Genomic DNA, 13,796 nt, shown 5'->3' on the forward strand with positions numbered 1-13,796 from the left:
TCTCAGCTTCTCTTGTAAAGGTTTTGGGCTAGTTGTTTCCCTTCTTTGTGCCTCACATCAGCTCTACTGTCAAAGGGGAGCAACAGTAGAGCCGCTTCATAGGTGCGTTTTGGATCTCAGATGAGATTCTGCAAGGGAGGTGCAGGGCGATGCCTGGCACAGAGCGAACAATTTCATGTTGTCTTATTACTGCGTGATGCTAATATAGGCTGTGGCCATAAGGGAAAAATCCATGGTTGAAGCTGCCTTCGTCTCACTTTGAAATCCTAATTAAAGAAGAGTAATTAATCAGTGGCCGATTAGCAGAGATACATGTTCAGGCAGAGCTGAATCTTCCTTCCTCTTCTGGTAGCTGAAGATAGCTGGTGAAAATGCCGTGTTCCTTCCATCTTATGGAACGTGAACCTGCAGTTCGGTTTGCTTCATCTCCTGTCCCTGGGCTTCTCTTGGAACTCACTGTGAGTAGGATGGTTGGGTTTTGGTCTATAAACTCCTTGCAGAAAGGGAGCTTTTCACAGGAGCATCACAACATAGTGAGGAGCAGGCATTGGTCCTGGAGTCAGAGCTACCCAACATTAAGTCCCAGCTTCACTTTTAGTCGCTTTGTGATTCACAGGCAAATCTGTCAAGTTTATGAAGTTCTGTTCCCTTATTAACAAAATTGGAATACTATTCCCTTGAGTCGGTGGCTCCCGATGGGAGGTGACTCTGCCATCCAGGAGGCACTGGCAATATCGAGACACGTTTGGAGTTGTCTTGGCTGAGGAGGGAGGTGGCAGAGGCCAAATCCTCCAACACACAGGACAGGCCCCCCAACAAAGGATTAGTCAGCCCCAGTGTCAGGTGGACCGAGTTCAGGAACGGCCGTAGAGTGTCTGGAAGGCAGTTGGTTGTGTGCGCCTTCGCACAGACGTGTCAGGCTTACTCTCACCCTGTAGGTGTGTGTAGTTTAAAATAAGCCCTTTTAGATGTCCACTCTGGGTCCATGTCTGTGATGGAGTGTCGGCCTCTCTGGTCCCTGGGGAAGTCTGCCCTCCCTAGCCCCCTGCTCACCTCGGATGCAGGAATCAGGCACTGTGATTCCTTATCTCTTCACTGATTGTGGAAGTTCAGCAATGATGCAGGGAAGGTGTGCAGCCCTGCGTCTGGCACTGGGCAGGTGTAAACGTCGGCTGGTGTGATCATCACATAGCCGCTCGCTCGTGTGTTTGCTGTCTCTCTCTTTCTCTTGTGACGTTAAGTGTGTGGTCATGTTGGGGGAATCCACTTTCTCCAGCCTGTTCTGTCCTGCATGTTCATGTTCAGTGTGCTCAGCAACGGGCTACCCCTGAGAGCTTTTCTCTGCCAGATGCTGGCCTGTTTGGTAATGGAATGTTGTCCAGCTGGGTTTAATTTACCACAGAGCCCCACACTTTCCTAGCCGCATCCCTGGTGAGGTCCAGACCTGAGCTGGGCTCTGACACTAACTACTGGGCCCTGTTCTCTCTCCTCATCGTAAAACAAGGGCACTCAGTGGCCTCGAGAGCCCTTCACGGTCTCCCTGTGTCCTGCCTGGGCCTGCCAAGAGTGAGTGAGTTCTCTGTCACCGTCTTGACTGGCTTCTCACTATCCAAATTTCTCTGGTTAACTCCGACTCTCTTCAAAGTAGTTTATGTCTTATAAATGTTTTAAGGCAGTTCTTTTATTTTTATCTGTGATTCTCATAAAATTCACAGGGTTCTAGTGCTTGTACAACTGCTCTAGGTTTATATGGCTTTTTAAAAATCTTTTACTAGGAGGAGCAATAGAAATTTTGGGTTGCATTTGCCAATAAGCCATTGATTATTGTGATTTGATTTTTCACCCTTTGTATCACATATTGATTGATTTTAGAAAATACGTTAAGCAGTATTTGAAAAGATTGTATCTTTATTAACTGGCAAAGGGCTTTTTTTTCTGTGCTGATTAACGTGCATACTTCAAACACTGCTGATTGCTCTCAGGACAGCCTGGTAGCCCCCTGAAGAGTGGTGTAGGGGTGTGACAGGCCCCACATATCGGGTGGAACACCAGTGACCTTTCATCCCTCACATTGTCATACTCAGTTCTTTCCAGTGGGCTCAGGGCAGGGAGCTGAGCTTCGTTAAATAAATACAATGATAAAACGCTTATGAAAAGCTGGATTTTCAAGTTGTTCAATTATTTGATTACTTTTAAAAGTTACTGAAGGATGAAATCACTGGGACTATCATGTCTTAAGGTCAACACTTGAACCCTTTAAATATCTCTAGTAGAAAATTCTCATGATACTGAATAATGTGTCCACTAAGAAGAGGAGAGCCTTTGGATTAAAAGATAACTGGATTTGAATTCATAATTTGCTACTTGTCAACTCTAATTTTGGATGAGGTATTAACCCTTTAAGCCCCAGTTTCCTCTTCCATAAAATGGAAAGAAGAATAATATCCATCTAATAGAAGTATTGTGAAGATTCAATTATGCCAAGTGTTGAGCACAATAATAGGCACATAGGGGGTCCTCAGTAAGGTATGTCTATTATTCTGATGTTAAATTTCTGGTTTTGGAGGTACAGCTATTATCTTAGTCCCTGCTGGGTAACTGTACAACAGGTGGCAAGCGAGCTTTGGTATGTCTCTTGAGCGTGTTAGTCGCATTTGTTGGGACTAGTGTAGTAAAGAAGCTACCATTCTCAAGCAGAAACAAGTTACCTGTAAATAGCAGAGCAAAGTGATAGTACTCGTCCCCCAAAGCACTAGAGCCAGAGTTGCACAGTGCTCAGAGGATGACAAGGTGAACTAGACAGACATCACATATGTTTATGTGAATCTGATGTAGTGTTCAAGGCTCTCACAAGTAACACAAAATTAACTCTTGATAGATTAAGCAAAAAGAAAATTTCTTGGCTTATAAAATTATAAGCCTAGGGATAGGGCCAACTGGAGGCACTGCTCGATGTGGGGCTCTGTCTCTTGAGTATTTTCTAGGCTTTTCTGTCTTGCTTGGCTTCTTTCTGCATGAATGTTCGTTCCAGCTGGTAGCAAGATGACCAGTGAACTCATACCCTCCTAGCTGAGCAACTTCCCACCTCATGGAACATATTTACCCATAAGTCCCAGCAGAACCGTCCCGTGAGGACTCGGATTCACCTAGCTGGCATCACATGTCCTGCCTGGATCACCCACTGAGGTTGTTTGGGAGATGACAAGTTCACATGTGGGCCTTATGTCCTCCCCGGAGGCCAGGCATGGTACCATGGTCAACAGTCCTTTCAGGACAGTGTGAGATGGGGAAGGGTCTGTTCCCTAAAGGAAAAAATGGGTGTTTTACTGGAAAAAGGAAAAAACAAGCCCTTTAATAATTACATGTGTAATTCATTCTAAGAGACAAAAAAAATCCTTAGCTATTGCTTGAGAGTTGTTGTAGGGGGGCTTGTTTGGGGGATTTATTCAAGCTTAGGAAAAATTAGTGAAAAAATGTAAAAGGGATTGGTCAGGATGGAGAGGATTGGGTATGAAAAGGCACCAGAATGTGCCACAGAACTTCCCAGTGAAGTAGGCGAGTAAGGATTTCTTGGGTAACAGTAATTAGCTCAAAAATGCTGAGACTAGGAGGAGAAAATGCAGTATGGATGAAGAAAGCAAGAAAAGGCCAAAAAGGGACTTGGAAAATGAGATAAATGTGTCATCAGGGAACACTTGAAAGAGGAGTAGGCCGGGAAGTCAGAATTCAGAATTTCTTGTATTATACAAATCATAGCCTCACTCTGTCCAGCGAGACGCCCTGTGCGTCTGAACACCAGCACCCTGGCGCCCCTTGCGCCTGGAGACCGTGGTTGAATGGTTAAGGGAAGTCCGTTTTTACTGAGGTTGTACAATGCCCTTAGGGGTCTCCTAATGTTAATCATTTTGAGGGATGATCAACTCAAGTATGTATATAGGTATTTAATTCTAGGGAGGCCTGTGGGTTTTGCCACAGTATCTCTGTCAGTTAGCATGTTTTTATCACATACATATTAAACATCTAGTGATATGCCTAAATACCTTCCATTCTAACTACATTTGCGTGTCAGATTTTTATTTATTTTACTTTATTTATTTATTTTTTTGGTGGGAGGCTTACTGTTCATCACACACTTTGAACCACAAATTATTTTCCATGCCCATCCTCCATCCCCTCTCCCATTCGTGTATCACGCAGATGTTTCCTGAGCATCTACCCTGTGCCCCGGAACCCCGGCCTGCGTGTGGCCTGGAGCGGGCATTAGGACTCAGAAGGGGACCAAGTCAGGCCCTGGAGCGGGCTGTGGAGAACAAGCCGAGAAACGCCTCCAGGATTACACGCTGTGGTGGTGGGAACCGGACGGGCTGCAGGTGGGGCTGGCTTAGAGCAGGGGCGGGATAGATAGGTGAGGCCTCTGAGAAACTGCTGTTTCCGCTCATCTCTCCTTTTTGAAGGTTAAAAAACCCTTTTGTTTAGAAAGGCTGAAGTATTGTATGCTTCTTTGGACAGCTAGGTCGTACAAGATATTCTTGCAAATTTCCATTTGCTCTCCTTGAAGAGCTGGATTCCGTTATACATGCTTTGTTCCTTCTTCACACCTTCACCCTCAGGCTGGAGTTGAGCAGAAATTCAGCTTGGCTTCCTGCACATCGTTCTTGGGCTCAGGACAGGGCTGGGCCTTGGAGCAAACAAGCGGGTCACTGGTAGTGAGGCCTTGGGAAAGGCAAAGCGGAGGGCGGTGCTCGTTCCCCACGCGCTGGGTCCCTCCACTGCCATCCCCCCGGTTCCTCCCGTGTCCCCGTGTCTTCATCACCGAGGTCATAGTGACCTCGTTTAAATAAGCCCAACTGTTGAGGACAAATAGGGTGACCAGGTGAAAATCAGAGGAACGAGTGTTGCCAGCAGAGGGAAGAGCAAATGCAAACCCGAAGGCCCAGGGCAGGGCCTGACGTCAGCCGATGGTTTCATTTCCAGTTCCCGGCTCCTCCGGTCACGCTCGCGTGCCAGCAGGTCCGTGCCATGGCTTTCTTTGCTTCGGCATCCCTGGCAGGGTCGCTGTGCAGTTATTAAGCTGCTGTCTCCGCTCCAAACCCAGCCCTCTCTGTTCTGCTGTGTGGCTGGAGCCGGGAGCCGCTGACCACGCTTGGCATTTGCCCAGCTGGCTGCCTGTTGGGTTCTGTGTGAAGGGGCTGCTCGGGAAGATGTAAGACCCGGGAGGAAGGGCGCCTGTCCGCCTGCTGCTCGTCAGCATCAGCACAGCTTTTATTTACCGTAGAAGCAGTTGGTCCCAATTCCCCATTTTTTCTTTTTTTCATGGTTCCCAGAACCAGGCCCCTTCAGAGGTAGCAGGGCCAGCAGGCAGCATGCCCTCTCCTTGTGCCTGCGTTCCCCCTCCACAGGGTGCCTCTTGCAGCCTTCCAAGTTCTAATGCCCTCATCCCTTTCATTGTCACCCCATCCCTCAGTGTGGCAGCCACCTCTTTCTGTCACTCTCCGGGCCTTTGGGGCCACCTTTTTGCATTTTCACTCCTCTCATATCTGCTCGACCAAACCCTTCTGTTAACATCTCCCTGGTAAGGTGACGGGTGGAATGTCTGTTTTCCTGACTGGTCTGGACTGACGCATGCATGGCTTCACTGTCCGCTCTTCCCAGACTTGCCACCTCTTAATAAGGAGCCCCAGGAGGACCACGCAAGGCCAAACGTCCCATAGCAGGGGAGGTCACCTGGTGCAAGAAGTCACGTTGGTTAGCTTGGAAGATGTATTTGTCCTCAGAAGCTTGCACAGCCTTCCTGTTCCCCATCTCCACTCTACAATATGTTTTCCAAGGTTAGCAGAATTATAAAAATATCAATTTGGCCATGATTGACTTTTCAGCTGAGATACCCAGAAAGTCTTTCAGCGCCTCAATAAATTAAGTCTGGCCACCGAGCTTCCAGACTGGCAGGCTCCTACATCACTGACAGAGAAGACAGGGGAAAGCAGTTTTCCCAGCAGCTGCTGTAAATGACGTGCATCGTGTTCACGACCATTAGCAGGTGGAGGCTTTGAAGTGCGGGTAGATGGCAGAGCTGACTTTTTACAAATGCATAAGCGCTTTGTGAGTTTGCTCAGTCATGTTTCACTCAGCTCAGTTTGAATTTTTCATAGGGGAGAAATAGTCCCTAGTCTTTGCTCTTTTACTCCTTCTTTATCAGTCCGGACTTCTGCAGATACGGCTGCAGTGGGAAGGGGCTGAGTCCAGGCACAGAGTGTGCTTGACGACCCTCCGTTTTTCTAGGTTGTGGGGTGTCGGAAGATGGGGACTGAAGAACTGGAGGCATTTGTGTTTCCTGCCCCTCCCCATTGAATCCAAACTACAAATTCCTCCTGGCTCTGGGGTTAAATGTCTTTGGTGCGTCTTCAAGTAAATTTTTATCCTGGAAGACTCATCCGTTTGTGGATTTCTAAGTGCTGCACTGTAATGGAAACTTCCTTCCAAAACTGTGCCCTGGCCACACACTGTGCGTCACACACTGTGCTTGCCTGTGGTTACTAGGCGCTCCCACACCAAGGGCTAGACGTTACTAAATACTCAGTGTGCATTTTTCTGACAAGACCAGTTATAGCCTCTGTTCTTCCTAGCAAGATACTCCAGCCAGAGCCACAAATTGGTTGTATAGCATATTGGTGGAACTATAATAATCCTATCTACTAAGCTCCTGATTTGTTAATGTAGATCAGAGCCTGGCTTATAATAGAACAAATATGTACGAGTGAATGGAATGCTTATTGGGTGACATAAACCACGAAATGCCTTTACATTAACAATCTCATTTAATTTTCCTATTCTAGGGCTACGATTATTAGCCTTATTTTTCAGATGAGGAAACTGAAGCTTAGAGAGGTGAAGTAATTTATCTAATCCAGCAAATTGTGGCACCAGACCCTGGAGCCTGAAATCTGCTCTATTATCAACTTGATAAAATTCAGCATATGCTTTTGACTCATGCATTCATTCATCAAACATTTATCAAACCTCTCTTATGTGCTAAGCACCTAAAATGATATAATATCCAACAAATTCAGCAATGGTTTATTTTAAAATGAGGTTGCCCAATAGGTAGGAGATTTTTTGGTTTTTTAATACCAATAAATCGGACTTCCTTGGAATGAAACAATTCTCTCCCTGGATCTGGCTAAACAATTGTAACTTATTTTCTCCTCAAACGGAGAAAATTATTCCAGCCAATTTTGAAACCTCAGCAAATTGCAAGCAAAAGCATGCTGCAGTTTGAAGAGCCAAGGTATTTCTGAGATCATTATTTGCTATAATTGGGGGGTTTCTGGAATACCTTGAGTTGCAGAATTAACCTTTCATAGACACTTCCACACTTTCTAGGACTACAATTGGTGGATTGTAAAGGGCCTCAAAAGGGTCTGGCAGCCACATATGTTACTTCTGTGTTCTGGTTTAAAGCCTCTGTGTGGTAAAGTTCTTGGAAAGGGGGTAATCAGGCAGGTGATGCTTCCAAAACAGAAATAGGGTGCTTATCTTCTCACATTTGATTGTTTTTCAAATTTCATAAGGACTGCTCACACAGCCTCTCCAGATGGACTATATTAATCTCATCATCTCCCTTGATTTCAACCTAGTATATAGACTTCAGGAACTACCTTATGAATTATCTTGCCAAAATGGTAAAACATTCAAACGTTTCTCATAAAATACTGAAACGTGGTGCTATCACAGACTGCATAAGAACTAAGTTGTTCGATTTCCCTTTAATAGGGAGAGTGCCTAGAGCAAGTGGAAAGCTCTGCTTGTCTGCCTGGGAGCTGGAGGATCCCAGCTGACATTTACATCCATGATCTTCCCAGCAGTTCAGGGAGGAAAGAGCTGCATCCGTCCAGGTTCTTGGCTTGGTCATGGATGGAGGGCTACATGCAGATTTCCCCATGAATACACAGGGCGCCCTCACATGATGGTGTTTGTGTTGTTAAAATGCCTTTAGAAAAGCCTCACACTTCTCTCCAAGTCCACCGAATGGAATGGCTTTTCCATGGGGAAGGTAAGTCTTGGGTAGAAAATCACCGGCATGCGTTTCCATGGGCTTGGCAGGGTTAATGGCCAAAATATTGTGTCTTCTTATTTTATGGTAATGGGCAAGCATATCCCAGCACATAGTTAATGTTCCTTTCTTTCTCCCCTTCCTTTTCTTTTTTTTTTTTTTAAAGGCTAAGTTCAGTTTCTGAACTTTTCTCAAAAAGGATCAAACCAGAGCAGCTCCAATTTGATGTGATTACTTTTACTTGACCCAGTTCATTGGAGCCATTTCTGTATCGAGTCCTGTTAGTGTAAGAACGGCCAGGTTTGGAGAGGCAGATGCACAGTCTGCTTCCTGAAGGAGAAAAGTACCCCCTCCGAATCTGGGCCGGCAGACAGAAGCCATTTTCTGTTGCTGATATTTCCAGTCACCAGCTGGTACATGTGGAACACTTTCTCTGTCGTACGGAAGGTAGTTATTTGCAATAGTCTGGAATAGCTAGGGCTTTACTACTGTGGAGATTTCCTTTTGGCTAATTGGATTGTCTCATTTCATTTAATGGGTATATAAAAACAGTAAGTAATCAGTCACATTTTATAAAGTGGTTTGGAAGAGTAGGTACACATTAGAGATACTTTCGGAGTTGTGAATTACAGAGACTTTTTACTTTTTTCACTCCCTGTAGAACAATGTCTAAGTTGCGATAAATATTTAAATCATTAGATATGTAGAGGACAGGTATTTTATAAGAAGACAGGACATAACTTTCCTAACGTTTCCATTCGAAGTCCTCTACGCTGACCATATTAGAAATGATGAGTAAGTGGGGTCTTATTCTAATGTGACTCGTTACTTATGAACATAAAATATAGTGTAAATCAAAACTGGGTCTCTTCTAAAACATAGGAAGACATTACCTTATTCTTCTCTTTAATATTGATGTCATACACAGGATTAATTTCCTTTTATTTTCATGGCTTAAGTGCAATGAACCATGTAAGTGCCCTGGGTATAACATCTGCTCAGTAAATAGCATCAAGTTCGTGACTCAGGAAGGCTGTGGCTCTTCAGAGAGTGGAAGGCTGGGAGAAGTGACTTATGTTTAGGGAATTGCTTTGTGCCATGATTGTGGATTGTCTAGTTTGGGGGGGCCTCCAACTGTGTATCTGAAAACTGGTTCTGCTTCCATGTTGCTGAATGCCATGCTGTGAGTCAAGATGTGGGGGAATAGGGAGAAAGGGGGTCACACTAGCTTAAACATGATGTAGTGAACAATATAACTGAAAAGTCCACTGACAGGCCTAGCTTCAGGTGTGGCTGGATCCAGGTACTTAAAAGTTATTTTTAGGATATGGTCTTTTACTGAATTTCTGCACTGTGCCCTAATAAGCTATTTGCTAAGATTACAGCAATGGATGAACACTTCATGGTGCCTACCTCAGAAAGCTCATCGTATAGTAGCTGAGATGCATAAGGTAACAAAGATTTTTAACGAACTGTGATGTGTGCAATAATAGCACTTACAAATTAAACCATGATTCAGAGGAAAAAAATGACAAGTGTTTCTGAGGAGAGGTGAACAACAACTTCAGAGAGAGACTGAACCTTGAACACTGTTTTGAAAGAGAAGTAATTTTACAGACAGGCAAATGGAAGAAAAATGGTTAATTGCCTTGATTATGGTATTTGGGAGATGTGAATTCACATCCAAGCTCTGCCATTTACAAATTGTGCAAATTCTCAGGGTCTTGATTTCCTTGTGAAAACTGGGAGTGGAGCTATTGTGTTCATAAAATCATCATGAGGATCTGATGCATTGGTGGGTGCCCAGGGCTTGTGTGGGGGCTGCACAAAGTGAGCCCCACCTGGCTGATAGCTGTCATTCCATTCTTACAGCCTACCCCTACGGCACCTGACTGCAATAATGTAGAGTCTTGGTTTAGGGTTTACCATCAGCCACAGCAAAGTCAGCTAGCATTTATTGAGTGCTTAGTGTGTGCCACATACTGTGTTAAGAATTTTGCATGACTTGTCTGAATCCCACCTATATGTCTAGGTAGGTAGGAAAAGTATTTTCCTTATTTCACAGACGAGAATTTAAGGGGTCTGTCAAAGTAACGAGGTTAGTAAATGGTGTAGCTGACTAGCTGCTGGACTCCAATGCCCGTGGGCTCAAGCATTATACTAAATCTCCTCTTACACAGCATGCCTTTATAACTGCCTCCCAGCAGTGCACCCGGCTCCTGGGCTCCCCGGTTGCATTCCATCCTGCGTGCCTCCCCGCTGCTTCTAAAGACAGGGTTGCGCATGCGTGTGTGTGCGCACGCCACGCTGCGGCCATTAACCCCTTGGGTCCTGTGCTTCCTTGCAGGTGAGCCTTCCAGGTGGTCGTCCTCGCACTGTGACTGCTGCTGCAAGAACGGCAAGGGCGACAAAGAAGGGGAGAGCGGCACGTCCTGCAACGACCTCTCCACCTCTAGCTGCGACAGCCAGTCCGAGGCCAGCTCTCCCCAGGAGACGGTCATCTGCGGGCCCGTGACACGCCAGACCAACATCCAGACCCTGGACCGCCCCGTCAAGAAGGGCCCCGTCCAGCTGATTCAGCAGTCGGAGCTGCGGCGGAAAAGCGACCTGCTCCGGACTCTGACGTCAGGCTCCAGGGAGTCGAACATGAGCAGCAGAAAAAAAGCTGCGAAGGAAAAGCTCTCCATTGAGGAAGAGCTGGAGAAATGCATCCAGGATTTCCTCAAGATCAAAATTCCAGATCGGTTTCCCGAGAGAAAACATCCTTGGCAATCTGAACTTTTGCGGAAGTATCGCCTATAGGGGAGGGCGGGTGGGGTGGGAGAAACGGCGGGCTGTGTCCCCGTTTGGAAGTAAGCGTCCTAAAGAGATGCAGAGTCGAAAAGACCAACAGCTAACAATGCACATTTGTGAGAACACAATGGCCCGTCCATACTACTACTGCCTGTTTACCTAGTTCACCTTAACATGTCAGTCCACAGGGTAGATTTCTTTCCAGATGTGGAAGCATAAGAAAATCTTCTTCTGGTTATTTGCTGGTGTATTGCCTTGGTCCTATGCGCTGAGTGTCCTATATGTAGGGAGAGCCGGCTACCTAACGGTAGCTGAGAGGCCTTGGGACTCATTTATCCCAAACTGAGTTTTTCTGTCATCTTCTACCTCTCTCCTCTGAAAGAGATTGTGGTAGAAAGAGATCTGGCCCAACGGCACATGTTTGGATTATTTTTTTTAATTTTCCTTTTCCCTTTGTTTACGGGGTCTGGGGGGATTGGCTGATTTATATGACTTTTCACTCAAATCTATTATGTGCCAGTTTATATTGACTCTGTATGCATGAGTATTTGTGCAACAAGAACACAACGTCTGTATATACACACAGTGCACACGACCCCAGGGGCCCTAATACCCTAAGGGGGATTCCCTGCTCCCCGTAGCACCTCTTAGAGCATTTCAGACAAATGAGCCTCTGCTCGATTCTTACAGTCCTCTGGGAAGATTTCCCTGCTTCTCTTGGCAACGCTTCCTAACCCTCCTCATCAATAAAGTGTCTTCCTTATTTTGAAATTGACACCTTCAAGCTCCATTTCATTGCTCTTTCTCTGCACTAGGAGAGGGTGACAAGAGCTAGTCAAACTTTGTGTTAAAAAAAAACAAACATTCGTTTCCACAAAAATTCCTATGAAATGACCCCACCCTCAGCCTGCTCTACCCTGAGCTGAATTATCTTCCTTCTGTCAATGTTTTCGGAGTTCTTCCCGCCTGTGTTTTCATGGCACGGCCTTTCTACATCATCCACTTCCCTCTCTCTGCATCCCTGTGTAGCTGTGGAAGTAAGACCACCACCCAGGTGCTTGACCAAGGCCCCAGCCTTTTGTTGAAGCGGGGATCGTGCTCCACACACCACCTAGTAACTCCTCATGACTTGTTGACACCCAGAGCTGCATTGTTACTTTCTCATAGCCTTTCCTTGGCCTTTGGGATGCTGGGATTTGGTGGTCCATTTTTCTGATGTCTTTGAATAACCCAACTAGTAACTAGAGCTCCAAAATTAAGGTTTTGCCTATCTAAACTATCTTTCTTAATTACATCCTTGACCTGTATGAACACAACCAAAAGGAAACTACTAATAGCCCTCCCCTCTCATGACTCTGTATTCTATTAAGGTACCAAGAGTAGACTGGTGGTGAATGAAGATTAAAAGGCCAGTTTTTGTTAGCAGCATGCCTGATGCATTTCAGTGGGAAATGAAAAAATAATTTGGCAATCATTAGTTGTGTGCCAAGCACTCCTAATTTTTTTTGTGTGTGTGTGTGTGCATGTTTGTGTACATATATCACAGGTAATAAAGGCAAACTGGATGATACCTGTAGGAGGGAAAAATAGTCATTTGCTTCCTTTTGAAATATTTCACTGACGCACATTTATCATGTGAAAGGTTTTGTTGTGATTCCTGTTACTAGGGCCCATTAGTTTATGGATGTCTTTCTGAATTGTAATTCTCGCCCTCGCACCTGGATGTCAGACTCAGCCAATGTTTTCTTGTACTGATAGTGCAAATGGAGTTTAAAGTTTTACCTAAATGAGCAGAAAGTTCATTTGGTGAGTTGAGTTGTCAAGAGAGTTATTATTTATGAATTGAAGTGGTATTCTTTTGTGTAATATATTAGCAGGCATTTGATCTTAACTACTACATAGCTTTGTAAAGCCTTTCAATATGTCTTCATTCTTTTCAATGTTGTTTAATATCACATCCAAATATTGTCACCCCAACAATAGAGGAACCTGCAAAAAAATCACAGAATTTAATGGGTCAAGAAGATAGTACCCAACTCACTGGATCAAGTGGTTCTTATGGCCTTAGTAGCAATGCTGTCAAAGAGTTGCGGAGTCTGCATAAAATGGCCAAAGTCCCAACTTCCTATATGCAGACCTGAGTGCCGTGGCATCAGGATAGAGACATCTCGTAAGAATTGGAGAACTAGCAAGATGGCAGTTAATCTACTGCTTTTACTATATTCTTTAAATAAGACATTAAACACTGCAAAGAAAATGTTCATGCATTATTTCTGTTCCTTGACCTGTCATGAATTCTTTTTTTTCTTGCTTAAGCACTCTTTACACACCCAGTGAAAAAAACTCATGGTAGGAAATCTGATCAAAACAACAAGTTTCATCTGGGCCAGCCCTAGAGACACCCACCCCAAAGAGTCCAAATAGCTAAGACAACAAAAACATTGTATGGGAGTCTGTATAGAGATAAATAGAGACCCGGTGAGTAAGAGGCTCTGAGGAGGCACTGAGTGAGTGGAAGTCTTCAGCTCTACTTTGAGTGGAGCTGCTCAGTGAGGTCTCCGTGGCCTGCAACACTGGACATGAATTCTGTGTGAGTTCCCAGATTAAATGTCCTGCTGGCCCTGGCAGTCGCCATGATTTAGGCCTGTTTCCCTGAACTCAATATAGTTGTAAGAACTTTCAGTTCAGTTCTGGACAGAATAACATGCATGGGTTGCTTATTGAATATCAGTTATGACAAGGCCATAATTTGCTCAGACGAAAAAACTAATAGCATCCAATTGGCCAAATGAATGAGGAATCGTGTGTAGAGCCTCAGTTTAGGTTGCCTCCTGGGAGATCCTGCAATGCTAAAACTCGGTGAGCGTGGGAAGGTCATCTGTAGAGGCAGTGGAGTCTCCTGAAGTCAGAAACACATTTAAAGTTCTCTATCCACCATCAAAAAGGGAGTGAT

The 13,796-nt window shown here is 45.0% G+C and overlaps 1 protein-coding gene across 1 annotated transcript in view; it reads left to right on the top strand.

The window, feature by feature from the left end:
- KCTD16 (potassium channel tetramerization domain containing 16) overlaps positions 1-12,566 on the top strand; it is a 245,964-nt gene extending 233,398 nt beyond the window's left edge. Inside the window, exon 3 of the mRNA XM_036894988.2 lies at positions 10,398-12,566. Coding sequence (XP_036750883.2) covers positions 10,398-10,852 — 455 coding nt within the window. The 3' untranslated portion in view covers positions 10,853-12,566. The remainder of the gene's footprint in view (positions 1-10,397) is intronic.
- Positions 12,567-13,796: the final 1,230 nt, after the last annotated feature.

Source organism: Manis pentadactyla, chromosome 13 (assembly GCF_030020395.1).
Source record: "Manis pentadactyla isolate mManPen7 chromosome 13, mManPen7.hap1, whole genome shotgun sequence".
NCBI lineage: Eukaryota > Metazoa > Chordata > Mammalia > Pholidota > Manidae > Manis > Manis pentadactyla.